The following is a 21,934-nucleotide window of genomic DNA, read 5'->3' as shown; positions in this document are numbered from 1 at the left end:
AAACCTAGATATAAAGACGCTGGAGCTATCACATCTGCATATACTATTAGCATCATGGCTTCTCATTGAATGATATTCTTTATATCTGTCACTTTATCAGATAATAGATGCTGGATGAGTTGAAAATTATATACCTTTTAAAGTCTTAAGATCAAATAAGTGATGCTTTTGTTTTATATATATTTTTAAATATAGTGAGCTGCAAACAAGATGTCTCAGGCAAGTGTTACCGGTGAAGATGTTATCTTTGCAAACTATATGAGACACTTTGATTTACTTAAATAGTTAATTTAAAATATAACTATTTAAAAGTATCATAACTTATTATTTGAGTATTTTTTATAATAATTTTCAGATTTTATATTTTTTAAACATAAAGCATAAACATATAGCAAAACTTATACAACCTTATACATAAAACTTATACAACCTGGTTTGTTTAATATATGAAAAAATGAAAGTTTCAATTTGGTAGGCTCTTTATAAAATATATTATTTAATTATAGTACTAATATTCTCAATATGAACATTGGCCAAATAGTTATTTGATTAATTTATATAAATAATATTTTTCTTTGGTACAATAAATATTATTATGTAGTTAGCATTGAGTCTGTGTATTATATCTGCTCTTTGTAATCTGTATGGACAATAATATCTTTAAAAAAAAGAAGTATACAAATAAGATTAAAGTGATAATTTAACAATATTTAAAAAAAAATCAATGTTTATAAAATATGTAATGAAGTATAAGAGTCATTAATAAATTATATGATTTTGTTAGAAATAAAATAAAATGTTTGAATTTTAGTAACTGCTTCAACAATGATTTAAATGAATATACAAAAACAAATGTATCATTAAAAATAAAATTTTACATTAATAAGTTCTGTTTTTTAAAATACGCGTAAAACAAAAACAAAACTGTCCAAACTAGCGTTGTACTCTGCTCGAAAGACAAGACATAACCTTACACTAAATTATTTATAACTATTACCTGTTCACAATGTATAATAACAGCTACTGTTTAGGCCAATTACTGAACTCGAATGTAACAGATCGTGCTTTAATGCTTAAATTATAAATTTTAGAAGTCATAATTTTGAAAAAAGCTTTAATTTCTTACCTCGTTGACACCTGAATTCTCAACTGATCCCCGGAGTTCGTTACAACTTTTATCACCAAACTTTGAACTTTTGTCCAATATACTTTGCACTAGATAAATAACTCACACTTTTTGTAACTTTTGATATTGTCTTTTCACTTAGAAACTAACATAAAACAATAGGTTTTTGATAAAAACAAAAATTTATCCACACACGGTTGACGTCGCTTTCGCCATGGTGTTGATGGAGACACAAATGCCACCTAGCGGTTATCTTGCTTATTAAATTGTCAAACATTATTTCACGTGTGATTTTCTTAAAAAGATAACACAAGTTGTGATTTACAATAAAAAATCCAAAATTGAAGAAGTTATTGTGTCTTTCTGAACTAACTATAATTTTAATAACATTTTAGAGAATTTTGTGTAGTACAGATTATACAACAATACTTGACATTTCTGTTACGCGCTCAATTATAAATTTAGGCCAGTGTCTGCTATTTTCAAGGACGTGTGTTACTCTAGTTATAGACTACTTCATTGCTTTGCTTGAACAATTGACTTTGATATAAACAGTAACAGGTTTGGGACATTCGACAATTTGGAAACTTCACAGGCAGTAGAGAGGGCACGTTAGACATTTTTAAGTCCCAGGATCACGATCTATTTGCGTTAACATTTACAAATATTGAGATTGGGATATATTTATATTTAATGGAAAGTCAAGTATAAATTTAATGTATTCTTCATAATATAAATTTACGAATTTTATTAATTAAGTTTTAGAAAGGTATTCTTTATGAATTTATTTCAAAACGTTTAATAAGGGATAAAATTAAACAAAATTTATTTAAAGTATTTATTATATTGTGCAATCCAAGTTATTAAAATATAATACCTCAGACATAGTTTTAAACTTAAACACAATCAGGAAAAACAACAAAAAAGCTGTGTTACACAACACATATTAATCTGAATATAAAATGAATCACACAAAAGCTTCATACATGCAAAAAGCCTCTGAGTGTAATGTTTATAACTGTCAATATACATTTTTTTTTTTAAATTATAATAAAAGTTCCAAAATGAAAGGTTTATTGACTATATATTATATTCGCAAATAAGGCTAGGATTATGAATTTAACATGGAAAACACCACAGACATCTTGGTAAAATTATAAAAACAAAGAGACTATAACATTATAGCTTCAATATTGTATATACTTATATATTGAATATTCCAACTGCTTTAGACCTGTTACTGATTCAGACATCATAAATCGTAGTCCGCAGTATCCATATGTCAAAGGCTTAAATTTTCACAATTAATAAGTAAAAATATTATCATCAATAGTTTATAGATTTACACCTATAATAATTATGAGCAGAAGAACGTTAATGGTTGTAAAAGTCACTATATAAAATAATACCATTTACTTATTAACATGTTTACATCTATTCAGTGTAGACAAAAATTTTATTGTTATGACAGCCTCTTCATGAAGATATGGGGATTACAAAAACTGCTTCATTAAACTACACGATATCAACAAAGTACAGTTGTCTTCGAATTAAGTTATTTTTATTGTATAGACATCATTATAGTTCCTATATTGAGGTACAGAACATTGATTTTCTACTTAATTGACAGTATTTATTATCCTAAATTGTGATATTTATACTTTCAAAGAATAATTACAGATTACATTTTAAGAATCCTTTTCTATGAACAGCGTAAGCCTCTGTTGTATACCCATATGATAATACATTTTACAGTCACTATCAAATATTATCAACTAATTTATATGTATAACATTCAACGGACTGCTTATTTAATGACATTGTTAGATAATATAAATTTACAATTTCGGTTTTTAAGCAATAAATAAAAAAGCCTTATGAGTAATTGTCAAAAGATAACTATTTTATTTCTTTAGGCTCTTAATAAAGTTGGTCATATCATACTCTTCTTCATACAGTTTGTCATCCCAGAGGTCGGGGAGGTTCTCTATGAGGGATTTAGAACACTGCGCTCCCGTTGGTCCTGAGCTCGGTCCTGATCCAGGAGACTGAAATAGATCCAACAATTGATCTGTGCCCATTGTTTCTAAGGCCGCGTTCTCACTGCTGATTACTGTGTTGGCGGTCATCAGCTTGAATTTTTGTAATCTGCAAGAAAGTTTTTGGTTTCGTTAAAACAATACAACCGAATGAAAGGTATATCTTATTATTCACTTTCCGGTGAAATAAAAGTAATGATTATACAAATGAATATAAAATATGTACCATAAAAAAAAATATAGACACAGCCATTTCTCAAGTATACATTTCTGATAATGATGGCATGAATAATAAAATAATACTGACCCCATGATCTTTTCTTCCAGCGTGTCTCTCGTTATCAGTCTGTAAACATTAACAACCTTCTTCTGGCCGATGCGGTGAGCGCGGTCCATGGCCTGCAGGTCCTTCATGGGGTTCCAGTCGTGTTCCACGAATATGACCGTGTCAGCCCCCGTCAGATTAAGACCCAGACCACCCACCTGAAACAACCCATCCAAAACATATACCATACTGATGATTAGAGTTTATGATCTTGTCAGAACCAATTAAATAAAACTAAAAATTTCCGAATATGCCGCGCGATGTTAATTATTTTAAAACTACATACTCTCGGTGAGATGAAAATTTCTCATCTCACCTGCCCGTGATCAGTGTTGTTCCAAAGTCACCGAAGCATCGGGGGTATACAGTCGAAATAGTTAAAAACGCGTAGTACACCCGAATATATTAGTTTTATTTAAATACCCAATTGTCATAGAACATTTGAATTCAATAATTAAACTAGATAAAAAAATATTTTTTAATCATAGACAATTATAATGACGGACATATAAGATTTAAATATATATATATATAACTCACAGCGGTGGTGAGAAGTAGTACGTCAATGGACACGTCCGTGTTGAACCGTGTCACGATCGCGTGCCTCTGGTGGGGCGGCACGCTGCCGTCGAGGCGCAGGTAGCTGACGGAGGGCAGATGTTTCTGGATCAAATCCTTTTCCACGATGTCCAGCATCTTCTTGAGCTGGCAGAAGATCAGCGCTCGGTGCTGCGACACTACTGCACTCTCGTCCCCGGTTGAAGCGCTACCAATGCCGCAGTCGAGAAGCAATTGCCTGGGATGACGATTACATATAAATTAACTATAGTTTATGCAAAAATCTTTATATAAATTATTGTAAAAGCTTTAAACGATTTTATTTTGTACTCTACATATACTTTTATTGTTCAGAAGACGGTATTCAAGGTAATATATATATGATTTAAACGCTGAAACACCTGCACAGTGTCATCACTATCTCTCGAATAAGATAAGTGCAAAATAGTCACAACTTCGAAATAAAGCTGTGCCCGTGACTTATCCCATTGTTTAATTTATTACGGTGTGTTATATTAGTTTACTTGAGCGCCGGGAGCTTCGCCCCGTGCTGTATGTCATCCAGCGAGGAGCCCGCGGCGGCCAACTGCTGCGTGACGCGGTTAGTCTCCGGGTGAGATTCCACCAGCACCAGCTTGGGATGGTTACACACGTTCTGAAGATAATGCAGCGCCTGGAAATACACATTATACATTATACGTTAACTATCATCTTAAAATGGTTGTGACCAAATTATGATTGCTTTTTTTGGTACCTGAAACACGTGCGTGTGGGAGTGAGTGGCCTCCTGCGGCATGTGTTCCTTGGAGAAGTGTTCGTAGAGTCTCCGCTGTAGCGGGCTCAGGTCGCAGTAGTAGTCCTGGGTTATTTTAGGAGGCAACTCCCGGAGCACGTCCTCTTTAACACGTCGCAATAAGAATGGCAGGACCTACAACACAGATACATTGTTATTTTGTTAAAAAAGTTACTAAGTAAATTTTTATCTTCATTCCTAGCAGCTGTTTTTTTCTTAATATAAAAAAATGATCACATTGTATATGATTGAAGAGTGACGGTTACAAATATCGTGCTAGCTATACAATAATTTTTTCAATATTTCAATTTCTGCCAGTACCTGTCGATGTAACGCCTCGCAGGCGAGTGCTCCAGCCTGCAGGTGATGGGGCGAAGCGCGGGGTCCCGAGCGGCCAGCAGGGGTCTCGAGTAGCGCGCCGTGAACTGACGCTCAGACCCCAGCAGACCTGGCATCAGGAAATCGAACAGAGACCACAGTTCGAGCACGTTGTTCTGAAAAATGTTCGTATAAAATTACTTTCCAAACCGCCCTCCTATTAAAATTTTTGTGTATAAAGAAATCCAATAGTAGACTTCAACCGTGTTTACAAAGTCTAGTATCACGTGGTAACTCAAACATGACATTTATCCCTGAGCTGTTTACAGTATCATATTCAGCGTACCTGTATCGGCGTTCCGGACAGAATCAGCCTGTGATTGGCGACGATCTGTTTGATGGCCTTGAAGGCTTTCGTCTTCCCGTTCTTGATGACGTGCCCCTCGTCCAGGATGCAGTAGTTCCACTTGATGCCGCTGAAGAAGTCTATGTCTTTCCTGACTATGTCGTAGGAAGCCACTATGAGATTGTAGAACGGCACTTGGGCCCTCAACCTCTCTCGCTCCACCGGCGGACCGACGTAGGGAAGCGGCTTCAGGTATTGACACGGAATGAACTTGGTCACTTCGAACACCCAGTGACCTGCGACAGGCCAACTCACGGCTCAGTAAACTTATAAATAACTTCGCTCCTGACTTTGTCCGCGTGAACTTCGATATTGGATCCAGAGAGATAAAAAATATATAGATTAAAAATATATATGTATACAGACTGTGTCACGAGACTTAAGTAACAGAAATAACTCTTAGCTACATTAATATAAATCTTTATCAATATCAGTGCGGTAGTTTTTTCGTCACAGATCAATAAACATGCGTTCATCATCCCAAGCTGACGCATATATTCATTAAGATGGAACAACAGCGTATGCTTGAAACCTGATAGTATTGAATATTAAGCATGGAGTATACCGGTGAGCGTGGGCGGACACACCACCAGCGACGGCATCTGCGGGGCGCCGCTCTGAGCGCGCTCGTAGTGGGACCCCGCGACCACCACCACCGACTGCAGCGTCTTCCCCAGACCCATGTCGTCACACAGCACGCCGTGCAGCTTGTACTCATTCAAGAAGCGCAGCCAGTTCACACCCGCCTGACGGACAGCGACTCATGTACACACAAACACACTCACGACAGATATCCTCATAGGATTCCGGGACTATGATTGATTTGAGGATTAAATATCGTCTTTAAGATTACACAGGAACACCCTTTTAACGATGTGTTGTGCTCGGCTTCAACAAGTCAAATGTCAAATGTTTCATAGTACAGTGAAGCTAAGTATGTAATATATACTGCACTAGTGACCTGCTGGTAGCTCCGGAGCTCGGCCGTCACCGGTATGGGTATCTTATAATCTTTGATGGACTTGGGGTTGAAGAGTTGGTCGAGGAAGGTCTTGTCTCTGTTCCGCCGCTGCAGCATGTTCGGGGACAGGTCGGGGGGAATCCCCGCCGGGCCATCCAGCGGCATCAGCTGGATGAGGGTGGCGAAGCACCGCGTCGACATCGTGCGCACTGACGGGTTGTGGTCGCTCATGCGCCCTGGAACATAAACGTATAATATTTCAACCTTACTTACTAACTTTGCATCAAAAAGCTACGTTTCGGTTACTATGTAGATCGCATTTACTGTACAACGAAATGACTTGTTGAAAAAACTCATCTTAATCTTGAATACATACAAACCATTGATTTTAAAACATAAATTACGAAGGTATTAATATTTTGACTGGGATTTTACACTTTTATGAAACATTAAATAACGGAACCATCGCCGAGAGCCAGCGGTCGGGGTTTACCTAACAGCGGCACGACCAGCAGAGCGATGTAGGGCACCACATGCAGCTGCAAGGAGTCCACGACACGCGCCAGGGCTTCCGCCGCGCCGCAACGAACTCGGGGACTGGGGTGCTCCAACGACGACACCAACTACACAACACAATACAATGCTCATTATTAAAGTATTCATAACATAGTGTGACTGTTGCGACGAGAAGCCGCGCGTCAATCCAGTACTTACTTATTCTTTAATAAACCTAACGAAATGTTCGCGGTGCCTCAATTCTTTATACATATATACATATACGCGGCTCCCTCTACACTCATCCAAGATATGAATGTTAGCCGTAGTGCCGATGTCATTCGATGCTTTCATATACAAATAACGTCTGTCATTAACCAACCTCATCGACGAGGACGCGCATGACTGGATGGGGATCTCTCTGTGCGATGGCGGCTAACGCGCGGGCCGCCATATGCCGTAGGGCTGTGTGACGTGCGCGACATAAAGCTGCACACGCGCCCACGCCGCTCACGACACGCGCCCACACGTGCCCACTACCACCCATCGAGGAACTGCCCGCTTCGCTATCACTGGCGCTTTTATCTCTCGCATCTTTATCTTTGCCTTTGCTCTCTCTAAACCTCGTAATACTCTTCTCCCCTCTCCCCACACTGCCCGCCACTGCTTCCACGACCTGGAGTCTCGATATTAATTCTTCAACAACTTCTTCTGGAATATTTTCCAATTCTGTAAAACATAGTAGTATAGATTATAGAAGCGAACACACATGCCAACACCGGTACCGTTTCTGTCACACATTATGAATCATACCTTCGTCGGACATAACCTTCTCGAACGGTTCAATGATAAACTCCCACAGCCTCGGCAGCTTCTCCGGCAAATCATCACCGAAGTATTCCGTGAGACTCGTCAAGGCCATCGTGGCGCCCCTCCTTTGTATCCGAAGCAATTTCCTGGCCTGCAGGTATAAAATAATACATCTGTGCTTGAGATTTAAATATTAGCATTGAATGTATAAATAAAAATCCAAAAATTTATGTTTCTGAAGGTAGTCTGTATTGTGGCAGTTATCAGACAGAAAATTTCGTCGCCATAGGTCCATCATATCCCCTCCCCCCGTTACCTCGTCCTCGTGCGGGAACAGCTGGTCCAGGCTGAGGTCTGCGGGCGTGTGTGCGGGCGGCCGGCCCCGCCTCGTCACCAGTCGCTCCGCACTCCGCTGCTGCTCGCGGAGAGTGAGGATGCCCTCGTACTTGTCCACTAAACACAAATACCATCCATACTAATATTATATATAGCAAAGTAACTGGTCATTTCTCAACTATTCATACTTTAACTAAGCAACAGGTGGTAATAAAAATAAAAACACTCTAAATTATCAAGTTCCATTTTTTTCCCACTAATGACCACTCGTCAGTCATCATGACATCCCACTCCCCAAAGACGGCGATCGGACTGTCAGATGTATCTGTGTCATATAACGTATAACTACTCACAGCTCGGTGTCTGGTTGGCAGGACCTTCATTCTCCCCCCCACTGTCGCCACTTCCGGAATCACCGTTCACTTCCTCTGTTGTCTCCAAACTGATGCGCGGAGTGAATTCTGGATCGCAACTATAATAACAATAATAGTGAGTAACACTGAACACTGCCACATATATACAAATATAAGACAAACGAATACCTCAGAAAAGCTTTGAGATTAGACAAAACTTTATTATTAGGACAGGGTTGTCTGTGGACGAGCTGTGCCAGTAACGCTGCTAGTGTCCCGGCTGACAATCTCTGCAGCTCCTCGGAAGCCTCCTTCTTGATACTCTCCATGAGAGGTCTCACCACTGGGTTCAGTCGCTCGGGTAACGCCGCCAGCTGGGCCACCGCACTGCTGAGGGCGGCTTGGACTCTGTAACATGAATAGTTTATATTATCTTGACTCTCATTACATTATATACCTAATACCTAAGCAGACTTTGAGCTATTTTACATCATATGTGATTTACAGGCGACGTCGTCCGCGCTGTCCTCGCCAGTGCATTCACAGAGCAACGATCATATGCCAACAGCCGGCGACATGCATCGCCTGTGTCACGTGACTACACCCTACATGCAACTGTTACGTGTTCCCAAGGACGTAACAAGGAATGGAGGAATGAGTCATAGCCTATGTTATTCTTCTGGCAATTATAATTTACAAATGACTGAAGTCTCTTTCAATTATTTCGGAATATAATACGTGAAAAACTAATAAACATCTTCACTGAACAAAGGCGTTTGCTGGTAATATAAGTAAGACTATTAAATATATGCACGATGTACATTAATTAGTTTTTATGTGTACTATGCATGTCTGTCTGTACGTACGACACGGCGAGCGCGGCGTGCTCCCGTGTGGCAGCCCGGGCGGCCTCCAGCAGGGCGACGCGGCGCTCCTCTAGCGAGGCGGCCACCCTCTTACTGCGAGCCCCGGCCACCGCCGCTTCGCATCCCGCCGCCAGCATTGACACCTACGAGTACAAAATATCACCATATTATCGCTTAATTACAAATACCGTGTGAGCATTTCTCGATACATTAAACTGGTTAAAAATCCCGATCACTGAACATGTGCAGCGCCGTACCTGTTCTAGTCTCAGTATATTATTGTACTCTTCATTGTCCACAGGTAGTTTGTAATGTTTCATCATGGCCAGCAGGTCGCGCGCCTCCTGTAGTATCCTGTGACACGGACGTCATCGTTGATTCAATAATATATTAAAAAAACACTTATATCAATAAAATGATTAGAACTGTTTTAAATGAACTGAAATTCTGTCGAATAAATGAAATATAAGCCTTCCATTGATAGAGCTCACCTGTTACAGTTGAGAGCGACCTCATCATAGTACAGGGTCTGGTTGAGCGCGGTGTGCAAGGCGGTCACCAGCGACGGTGGCGCCAGTTTAGATACAACACTGAGATTGTCTTCCTGAGGTCACACATATTGAAGTTATTAATGAATTAAAATAAATACGAACGGCTGTAATATAATCTCCTACAAGTCAAAAAATAAAATATATAGTTTTATACATTATGTGGGTAATTTTGACAAACATGGTACAAATACTTTTATTTTTTGCATAGACTAAATCCATTAAATATCTGAAGACGCAACAGATTGATAAAAACCTTTATTTTATTTATTAAACAAAAGCAAAAATCCATAGTATTGTTCAAATATAAGTTACACTTGTTTCCGTTTGCTTTAGGTGTGGTGGGTAAAGTCCATATCGCAAGGAGTTCCGCGCCCACGACGCCAGCACCAGACCGGCAACCAGCCGCTGGAGAGCACTGCCGGATCTCAGGTACACTAACATAACCTGTACATAAAAACAACATTAAGCAACATACAATATTTCACATCGTATTATTTCTTCCAATTATTATATGAATAAAGAAAGATGAATTAGATAACTGGATTATAAATAGCTCTTTGAGCAAAATGATTCAGTATTTTAATAAAAAAAATAATAATGTTTGGTGTCAATTGATATCTAAGAAAAACTAATTAGATGACTAATTATGTAATTTAATTAAATGCAAGCATAATAAAATAAACTCTATTACCCTAACATAACAGTCAATGGGGCTCTCGTCTTCAGCCTTGTATTCAATCCCCGGGGCCGGTTGTACGAGGTAACAGGACAGATGACCTGGACATAAACAGCAGGACGTCACTTAGCAGACCAACAATTGGTTTCTCTATATTACCCTTACAACATTTATATCCTGAAGCGAACGTAGCATACATATTAATTATTATAATAAATCAAGCATAAATCAGTATACTGAGGAGTAACTATTATTCAGCTCGATAGATCAACAAGTGTGTCCAACTAACCCAACAACTCCGCTGCCAAACATCTAGCCTTGGTGACGTTGGCATCTCTGATAGCAGCCGACTGTGACTCGCTTCCACCAAGATACCATTTCTGACTTGGCCTCGGTTCACCTTCACTATTTGGTTGAATAACTCCACCAATCCGGACTCGGCAGGAGCGTTCCTATTGTTATATGTAACACTATATGAGTCAGTTAAACTTTGGCCTATTATGAATACAGGAAGTAATACTTTGATCAGTAGTAACTAAAATAAGGATGGGGTGAAGTTTTTGGGTGTATAAGAAATTATGTGTAAACACAGATAATAAAATTCTATATTGCTTAAATCTAAGGCACTCTTCTATTGAAAAGTCAGAAATCATAGAACATAAGTATAAATGTGGAGGTAACTTTCTTATTTGTAATGAACTTTGAACGATGGGTGAGGTCGAACCTTTGTGGGCGTGTGTAGTAATAGTGCAGGGTCAAGCGGCAGTCTAGCGGGTTGCATGGCGAGACACATCCAGAGCGAGAGCAGCGGACATGAAGCCACCAGGATCACACCCAAGTCTGCGTGATGGAGGAGGTTCTCCCACACCTGGAACAGAATACAAAACAATTACATATATCGAGTCATAAATTTGTTACTTGGTATGGACTGTCTAAAATGAAGTTTAATTTATGTATCAAACCATAAAAAAAAATATTAAACAAAAATCATATAAAACACTTACTAAAGCACAAAAGTAAAAGCAAGATTTTAAACATGTATTCTATAGCATACATACCATTGACAGTAATCCTTTGATAAGTGTGACAATTGTTTTATTAAATAACTCTGAGTAAGACCAGGAAGTTTCAGACTTAATATTAAAAGTGGATGGACGTACAAACATACAATGTATGTATAAGGATGTTTATGAACTGACCTGTAATGCTATCTCCTGTATATCATCAACGTGTTCGAACAACACCCTTTGGTACACATGCCGCATCGCATCCTGTAGTAGTTCCGGGGTCCATTGCAGGTAATTGTTGGAGTCCCCGTTCTCTTCAACTCGAGTGTCACTCCCTTGACTATTGTCTGTATTACTCTGAGCATCGTCCTTTTCATTTCCACCACCGTTCTGTCCGTTACTCGTTGTAGTTACGAGGGGTCTTGTGATTGTTCTCAGTGTTTGTAGAGTCGCTTTCCTCACCGAACTGGTGGAATGGTCGAGGTACGGCCACAGTCTTGGCAGAACATCCGCCAAATCAATGGGACTGGAATTGAATTATGTGTGTGAACATTTGTCACAACAACACAACTGTCCTTCACCTATACTATATATACTTTCAACATAAAATACAAGTAAATTGTAATTGATGTCTGAACCGAATAGATCACAAGCCTGTTTGCAAACAGGTTTCATGGTCGCAGTATATGCTCTTGATAAACTTAGAGAAGAAAAATTAAATTTATATAACATGTGGATAGTCCCTTATCGTCAATTACTAAAACAACAACTAGGAATGCAACATTCAATTAAATTTCAAAATATAATTTATAAAAAATAATCCCTATAATCTACTCAAAACGTGACTACCAAAGTTAAGCATAACAGAAAATAAGTCATACTGTAGGTGAGCGGCGGCGGCGGGCAGGGCCATGAGGGCAGCCAGCAGCGCCATATACTTGTGGGCGGGCGCCGCGAGCTCGTCCTGGTCCCGCAGCAGCGCCCACAGCCTCGCCGCCAGCCGCGCCAGCCGGTCCTGGCGGGCCGCAGCCAGGGCGTCCGCCGCCAACGCCAACGCCCCCGCCGCCACGCCCGACACGTCCTCCGCGGAGTCCTCCAACCCCGACATCAACAGCTCAAGAGCACCGCATTCGATTGCCACCTCCTGGAATAGCATAAGGTTCGCGGGTTAGTACAAAGTACAAAAGACAGTGATCAATGGATAGTAACACCTGAAACCTTGCCTTTGTTGGAATTGATGTATTGTTTTGTTGTATTAATCTTATTTTTAAAGAACCCATGCATCCTCACCTTCATGCTGATAGCAATGAAATGAAACTGGTTACTATTATTCTTTCGGTACTTATTATTAACACTATGAACATTCTCCTGTGGACTGGCAATTATCATTACTGGCATAGACATTGTATAGTTCTGACCCTCCTGGCTGCCAGTAGGTATTTGAAGGCCAGCAGCGCCCCGTGCCTGGCCTCCCACTGCGCATGTCGTGCGAGTCCTCCCAGCGCCCTCGCCACTAGCGACACTCGCTCAGCCCTCAGTCGTGACAGACACACGCCCAGGGCCTGAGCGCTAGACTCACGCACCGGGGCCACCACCTGTAATGAGACGAAATACATTTAAAGTTACCATTACTTTAGAGCTTCTCATTTTATAAACCGATTCATAGCGCAGGTTATTTAAGTCTTGACAGCGTATAGATTAAAGATATTCAAATCTACAAGTATGGATTAAGTTTGTATTACAAGTACAAATTTTGTTGAAGAGGACAAAGACAATAGAATGGACGTCATCAGGGTTTACATTTACCCAATGACTGTTAGAAAATACATAGTCTCAAGTATAAGTACCTGATCAGAAACGAAGTCTCCAAATCTGTCGAGCGCCAGCACACACAGTAAACGAAGCGCCATGTCCTCCAACCACTCCTGATGAGAGTCCTCCATCTGGAAGATAATATATTTTTATAACATGTTTTATGGCCACAAAAATTCATCTTGAAAACTATGAAGAATCACCTGCTGTGCAGTCATTCCAGCCTTCCATCCAGCGGAGCGCACGATAGGGGCCCTCAGTAACTCTCTTATAGCAGAGGCAGCCCCGTGCCTGGCCTCCCAGGCCCCACTGAGTAGCTGAACGGTGAGGGCCCCGCTCCAGGCCCCTAGGGGCCACCGATGACCTTCCCCCCAACTACCATCACGGCTCGGCACCGCACAACCAGACACCTCCACTGTAGATTATTATATCTAATGAATATCTGTTCGCATACATATTTAAATGCTCAAATAACATTTCCTACAAAGCAAAGGAAGAAACTATACAACTAGTATTAGTAATATATTAAAACATTTGAAATATTTTTCTTCGAAATTTTAGTTTAACTTAACACTGTATTAATGAAACAAACTAATAACAATTTGAAGACAAGTGAGAGTACACTCTACACATACAGATGGTATCGTCGGCCTGTTCCAGTTTGATCTTCTTCCGTTCTGGCTCCATGGTGGTGGTGGCGATGCTGGCGATGGTGGTGGTGGGCGTGGTGGGCGTCGTGGCGGGAGATTCCTCACAATCGCGGGACTTTTGCTTGCTGAAGGCCAGCCGAGCCTTACGCTTAGCCAGATTCATTTCACGCGAGCTGAGACCCTTCGACAACACCAGCTCCTGGACGGGACGCTGGAAAATAGAACATACAAGCTATTAATGTCTATAGACTTACTAATGAGATCTAAGACTGTCGCGAGTTTTATTCATTTAAATGAAACTAATGTATTTCAGATATACTGCGCGGATTTTATTATTTTAAAACTAAATAATGTCAGACATGCTCATCTCGTCTGCCCATGATCACGGTTGCTCAAAAGTAACCGAAAAGTCGGGAGAATGTAGTTTTAAAATAATAAAATCCGCGCAGTTTATCCGAAATATATTAGTTTCATTTAGACTTATTAATGGTTTTTTTTACCGTCTAACTTAAAAGAAATGGCTACCTAAATTTGTTTCCTTCTGAAATTTATATATATATTTTTTATAGGGACCATTAACCAGAAGACAGTTCCATTTAATGATTATCACAGACCATTCACAATATTTCTTTGGACTACGACTAATTTCAGCTATATTTTCTGTTACGGATGTTGCCAATAACGGTCACGGCTGGAAGGTCGACCGCCTGGACCTTGCTAACAGTTAAACAACTTACGACGAGAAACAGATCATAAGATATATATATATATATCCTTTGATCGCTGTTTCTACATCCAATTTATGAATTAATAACGTGTAAGTTCCACTAGACAGCTCCTCATGTATGTATATCCTTACTCTATTTGTGGGTGTAGTCGCTGTCTTCTGGATGCAGAGGTCCTCGTTGGAGTAGACCCCGCTGAGGTCCACCCCCAGAGACGCAGCCACGTCCAGACCCAAGCGACTGTTGAGGTTCTGGCGCTGTTTGGTCAGACGGTCCTTCATATCTGACGATTGAACGATAGTTAACTGATAAGATAATAATATAATTCAAATTATGCTGGAATCGTGTCTGTGTTCGAATGTAAAAGGGGAATTTTTATCCATTGATTTTTTTTTGATTTTGGAACTACATTTTCACGAAAACCAATCTATCATTACATATGTATGACAAATTTACAATGCTTCATGTCCAACCTGTAGCTGAAAGCGTCTCCTCATCCAGGTCATACTCGTGACCCTCGGATCCCATGAGATGTGCTCCATGTTCCAGGACACGTTCGATGTCGAACGTTTCACATCTCAGACGGCTGCTGTCATCTTGATCAATATCCTCCTCTATTACAATAGATAAAAAATTATAATTATAATACGTCATTAAACCATTAGAATATTTAAATATTTTCGGAACATACAAACATGCAGAATAAATACATTTCACACACGTCGTGACGTAAGGGTCAGGAAAGTTTTTATAGCCGTCTTAAAACTAACACGACTTCGTCACCCTTATCTATAATAATCGTTTTTATAAAACAACGTAATTTACCTCATCATTACAGTCAAGTTTAGTGTGTGATATTTACTTATTGTACATATATTTAAACGCTATTTAACATTACATCAACCTCTTAATGAAACTAGTTGCTTCAATCGATTTTGCTTGGCACTACATATTACGACATAATTACGTATAATATACCAAAATAAATACATTCTCGCCTGTCATTGTGATCATCTACATTACCGGATCGCATACTGAACATCCGCTTAATAGTTTTTGTGAGTTACAATAACAAACAGATAGCCAGTCATATTACAATACATTCGTATTTGTATACTGTTAATGTGGAAAATTTTAATATACATTAAATAAAAACAAGTTTTTAACTCAAGGAACGGGTAAATTGTTTTTTACGTTTACATTCTAGTCAAATTAAATAGAATATCATTATAACCGAATATACATCGTTAATGAGAGACAAAAAAATATCGTCGTCGCATGACTATTTATAATATATAACCGCCATATTGCAACTCCATGATATTATTGAGGATATCCGGGAGATTAATCGCAACTTCCTGTATTACAAATATAACTTTAAGTTATCATTATATATTTACTGAATGTTTAAGAAACATTAAAATTTCTTAATGTTAAATAATAGAATTTCTTTCGTAGTAAAACCATAACTAGGTTTAGACTTCGTTCGATAATCAAAAGGCATTGTATTGATCGCGTCGTCAAGGTCACGTGACAACCGCCATTTCAATATTTAGGTCGCAACACTCAAGATACAAACGATTACAACAACATTCAGATATGAAGTGAATCGTTGAAAACAATTTAAAGATTCAAGGATTGCAAGAAATGTCGTCAGAAGATGTAAATATTTCATCTTGTTTAATCGTAAAGTTTATCAGATCTTTATTATACAAAGTTATATGAAAAGATACGTGTCCCATTCTAAGAATCGAGACAATAGTATTGACGGCGTTCGAGTTACGCGACCGAGGAAACAATGACAATTATTATTGATAATAAATACATATTTAAGTTTTTCTAACAGAGACATTTTTTATCTGATCTAGAACATAATTATGTACATATAAAACAAAAGTGACGTAATTCGACTTTGGCCGTTTTTTTAATAAAAAAATTCAACAAGTCTTATCGCATGAATGTAATTGGTACCGCAATAAAAACTAACTATAAAACCGCACGATATTTTATCTTATGAGTTATTTTTGTTTTTACTATGTACCTTTAGCTGTGCATGGCGGGGGGAGCCACTCTGGGACATGTGATAATATCGCCTCTACCGCCTGTGAACAAAATATATATTAGCATAACATTATATAAAATAACATACATAGTTTTATATTCAGTATTTATTAAAGCTAAAGAAGTTTTACACGTTAATAAATTGTACTGTCAGATTCGTCAAGCGTGAAGCTATCGAAATTCCCGTTAAAATATGAAATTAAATCTAATTTATACCAATCGGCATTTATATTCCTATTACAAATATTATTGCAATATAAAAAAAATCCATGGCAATAAATAAAATTAAAGAATGTTGTAGTTTTTTACAAAAAAATAAATCACGCGTAGTTTATCCCAAAAATATTAGTTTCATTTAAATGAATATAAAACTCGCGAAAATATTAGATCTCATTATTAAAGAATGTTAGTAATTTCAAATTATGTAATAGCCTTTCATTAAGCACATATAAGTGTTTTTGACACCAACATCATCAGAACCGTGAATTTTGTCCTTCTGTCTGTGTATTCCGGCTAATTACTTATTAGGACCGAGGTTGGAGGATTGAAGGGTGTCTCACTCGCAACAGGTAATGTCATAAGAAGTAACTTAGGCGAATCTTTACCCGATTTTAAATAGTAGGATGATCTTAATACTATCCGTTTGTTACGCTACTAGTGCTCTAATTTAAAGCCGAGTTTCTTTTTAATATGATGTTAAATTTTGTGCCTGTAACCCGCAATTTACACTCACGTACGAGTTGCGAGACGAGACGTGTCTCGTGGGCCGAAGCACAAAGTGACAGTTGAATTAGTCGCTCGAGTGTGTAAATTACCGTTCTTATTACGACTATATTGAGACTGGAATCGTTTGTAATTTACACTCTCAGGCTACTATTTAAATTTTAAACTGTCACTTTCGCGACTCGTACGCGAGTGTAAATCCCGGGTAAAAAAGTAACCGCAAATTAGGGATGCTATCTGTTAAAAAGGAGAGATATCCGAGATGAAGTCCGAGAGAGTTAGCGCGCAACGCCGCTGCGGCGAGCGCAATGTTTATTAGTGAATAACATTAAATTGACAGTATGTAGTTTGACAATACCATCTCTTGAGCAGAGTACGAATTAGCTTTTATGAACAGCTTATTAAACAAAATCCTCCACAATAATATTAAAAAATTCTTATCTTTAGGTCTCACGCAGTTCCTTGTATTTATTTAAAGATTATTCCATATTATCTTATCAAACGTATGCATACGGGTTATATATATATATATATATATATATATATATATATATATATATATAGCGCATTTAGTACCTTTGCCATTCCGAGGTGATGCGAATTCATTAAGGAAATACGAGAACATAACGTAACATAACGTTAAGCGAAATTACATTAATCTTTATTTATTCTGTTCGTTTATGTTTTTTTGATTGTTTGTGTATCAGACCTGTGTAGCAGCGACCCTCGTCTCCCAGGCCGGTGACCGCAGGTGTTTCATGAGCCTGGCCAGCAGGCGGTGCAGTTCCTCGGGATGAGCCTTCTGCACTTCCCCGAGCTGATTGGCGGCGGCTCGCCTCGTGGCCGGACCCGCGCCCGCCTCCAGCAACACGAACAAACGATCCAACCTGGTGTGATGAAGGAACCTGTCACTTTGACTGTGTGGCGATGATGACTGATGTTGTATAACTAAATCATCACCCAATTGACACAAGTCCGAACAGCTTATTCAAATTACATATTTCTATCAGATCAACTATGTCTCGATTATTGCATTACATACGTAATACATTCTAAATATTATTTTAGATGCTTGGTTTTATTTCCATGGGTAAAACTTTTTTTTTTATTATTAAATTAAGTAAATAAAAGACAAATGGATTCTTGGTATATATTAGTGATTATGATGAAATTAGTTTATTAATAGCTAAAACACATGCCTATATAAACCTAATAATAAAAAGATTTAGCCATAAATATTTAAAAAATTAATTAAAGAATTGCAAATGATTAAGTTTAATTGGAACTTTTGCATTGAAAAATAATTGCTTCAATTAAGAGTTGTTGTTAATAGGGAATAAACATGCACCACGAATTTTATAGTACTGTGGTTCCTTATAATTTAATCTGTGGCATTCAGACACATGTACCTTGTTCTTACATTAGCATTCACCACTGATATTTGAATGTATTTTTTTTTAAAGTGCTTATGAACTCATTTGTATTTATCAACAATATTTTTGATAAGCTACATTTATAACTTTTTGGAGTATGCTGCCGAGATAATTAATGTCCTGATACTTTTCATGAAGAAATTAATATCGCTGTTCTGAAAAAAAGGACTGGTGATATTCTCAAACAATTGGCTGAGATTCATAAAATTTATAAATATGACTGTAATTACACAGACCGATTAAAAGTGACTTAGTAAGTGTTTGATGTCATTCACTATAACCGAGTTTAGGAAGAGATTGTAGAACATCACTAAATCTATGTTGTGTGGCCATAAAAGCAAGTATTCCTGTTTACATCGAGATCTCTGAGAATACGAAAAGAAAATTCAATAAACATAGTAGGTTTTAGAAATGGACACCAAAATACGGGTGCCACATAAAAGGATTCTTTGGAATAGGAATTATTTCAGGGCACTTCACTAATTACAATAATGTATCTGATGTGACATACTCGGACATAATTAGTAAGTATTTAAGGTGAAGTTAGTATTGTCATTTGACTCTGGCTATTATTATGTAGTATTTATATAGTGAATAACTGTACATAAAAAACTACTCATAGTTTCAGTGATATTAAAGTATGTATAACATTCTTATCACAACTAGTAGCTTTATAATAATTTTCTCCTCTAACTTTACTTAATCGTGAATATTAAACATTTAAATTTAAATTATATAAAAACAATCAATTTAACTTACGCCTTAAAATCTAGTATAAGACTACTTCCAAAGGTTTTTCCTTTAAATTCATATATTGGAATAACCTAATTGAGATTAAAATTAGGTCACCTAAACAAAGATTAGATATGACTAAAGCATATTTCATGTCGAGTCAATATGATTTTACCAAATGATGTTACAATAAGGATTTAAAGAAAAAAGTCTAAATAAAACTAATCCCATCACCACATATCGGTTACTTAGTCATAAAACTTACCGAGAAGTCATTTTCAGAATTTAAATTCAGCTTCAATGTTTTTCCTATAACAAAAATATATATTACATACATGCGGATTTTACAATCTTTTAGATAGAACAAATAATAAAAAATATGGGTAGCATATATATTTGAAAGAGGCTTTCGAACAACTTTTTTTATCAACAAATATTGTTGATGTTAAATATCTAGACTGTATAAATTGCAGTGACAATTAATAAGACAACCATGACCTCACTCTACATCTATATTTCTAAGGCTGAAAAATATTTTTACTATCATAAAAAATATTTAATACATAGTACAAAAACATATATTGGCTTTTTGACAGCTGACAAATTAGTTTACTTTTTTGAACCAATCTGAAAGTATTTTACACAGAGTTAAAATGTTTAAGATTTTTTTATACTGTACTCTATGTTGTTATAATTCAAGAGTCTAGACTTAAGATAATTATTGAATTAAAACAAACCCTACAAATGTAAATTTAATTACATTTATAAATATCACACATAACATTTGTTGTGTTAAGTTGAATAATTGATTGTTTTATCTAAAATTTAAATTTTTTTGGAGGATATTATTTAAACAGTCTGTTGCCTCCACACTATCGTTGATTATTTGTAAGTATAAAAAGGATTTCAATAAACCTATTATGAATATATGTATTTATAAAATTGTTGAAAATAAAAACGAATATTAGGGGTATGAGTTCTTAACTTAAACAGAAAAAAAGAATCCTCTATATTTTGAATATTTTATCATCAATAGTGATGTCTATCAGGCACTGTTGATAATAACATGTCAGTCACGAAATTGTACGTTAAAAACTATCGTAGAAAACATAACTACTTTGCTACATCATTAATGGAACTAGAAAGTATCAAGGTTCATTTAATTAGATAATAGACGTATCTGCATTTACTTTTATCAAATACGTCACAGTTGTTAAATGTATTGGCGAGACAGGAGCAGCGCATGTTCACACTATAAATCAATACTCCATCAATAATACAGTTCAATTCTCATAAGGAACATGAAGTTGTATTGTAAATATTTTTTCAATGTTTGTAAATCAATTTGGGGCGCGTACGTAACACTAATGTCTATGGATTCTACAGAATGGGATGTAATAGTAACGGTATGTGTAACGTGAGCCGCTCACGCATGGTAACATATGGCTGGTACATTGTATTGATTTACAAATCAATTTCCCCTTTAAATAGACATCACCATTATTAAGATACTTAATGGTGTTCGTAATAAATAAAATGAAATGAAATAAAATTAAAAACGTATTAGGAATTTTGATTGGTAATTGATATTGATATTTTTCGGTCAACTCTACATTCGTTTCTCTTTAATGAAGGGTTTCCAGGTGCAGGTACAAAAGACACTTACTTTGTGTACTAGTGCACATATCACGTCACTGCACTTAAATCCATCCATATTTTAGTCCACTTATGTATCCACACGACAACATTTTCGTCAAAATGCACAAACAAAAAAAACCAAATAGACGAGAGGAAGCGCATCGTTCAAGCTTTAAATATATACTGACAGCCATGCTGCTGATGAGTCCGTCTTTATTGTGCACTAGGGCGCTGATTGGACGAATACGGAATGTCAAAAAAGGAGTAAGTACAAATTTGCGCCAATCAGGAGTTAAAGTTTACAAATTCTTGATGTGTTGCCAATTGATCACTTTTGAAAGATGATGCTTATGACGCTACTTCTGCAATACATGAGTTCAATATATTTAATTGACGCTTAAAAAATTATTCAATAAAATATTGTATTCAAAAACAGCTAATAAGAAAGCCTTTCATAAAAAAAATATTCACTTTTTTTTTAAGTATTAGAATATATTTTTTTTATTAATAAGCAAAACACCAAAAACTGAATTATGTATG

At 37.1% G+C, this 21,934-nt stretch overlaps 2 protein-coding genes across 3 annotated transcripts in view; both read right to left on the bottom strand.

Annotated features, from left to right (window-relative positions):
- Positions 1-1,349, bottom strand: part of LOC116771479 (axin) — a 61,354-nt gene extending 60,005 nt beyond the window's left edge. For both annotated transcript variants that reach the window (XM_032663331.2, XM_061521253.1), the window contains exon 1: positions 1,127-1,349. The gene's annotated coding sequence lies outside the window, so the exon portion shown is untranslated. The remainder of the gene's footprint in view (positions 1-1,126) is intronic.
- A 601-nt stretch (positions 1,350-1,950) lies between these two features.
- LOC116777064 (TATA-binding protein-associated factor 172) lies at positions 1,951-21,600 on the bottom strand. Its single transcript, XM_032670430.2, is given in 35 exon segments — positions 1,951-3,274; positions 3,473-3,648; positions 4,031-4,286; positions 4,573-4,721; positions 4,803-4,976; positions 5,163-5,224; positions 5,227-5,335; positions 5,506-5,801; positions 6,131-6,311; positions 6,527-6,762; positions 7,020-7,149; positions 7,404-7,750; positions 7,835-7,982; positions 8,148-8,284; positions 8,521-8,639; positions 8,710-8,928; positions 9,387-9,529; positions 9,644-9,740; positions 9,878-9,990; positions 10,250-10,381; positions 10,629-10,714; positions 10,903-11,065; positions 11,338-11,481; positions 11,813-12,146; positions 12,502-12,764; positions 13,039-13,215; positions 13,468-13,563; positions 13,636-13,847; positions 14,068-14,293; positions 14,942-15,090; positions 15,281-15,421; positions 16,849-16,909; positions 18,301-18,478; positions 20,022-20,065; positions 21,423-21,600. Coding segments are annotated over 34 exon segments (5,709 nt in total). The 5' UTR covers positions 20,033-20,065; positions 21,423-21,600; the 3' UTR covers positions 1,951-3,030.
- Positions 21,601-21,934: the final 334 nt, after the last annotated feature.

This window comes from Danaus plexippus, chromosome 8, assembly GCF_018135715.1.
Source record: "Danaus plexippus chromosome 8, MEX_DaPlex, whole genome shotgun sequence".
Lineage (NCBI taxonomy): Eukaryota > Metazoa > Arthropoda > Insecta > Lepidoptera > Nymphalidae > Danaus > Danaus plexippus.
This window is presented reverse-complemented; position numbering and strand designations above follow the sequence as displayed.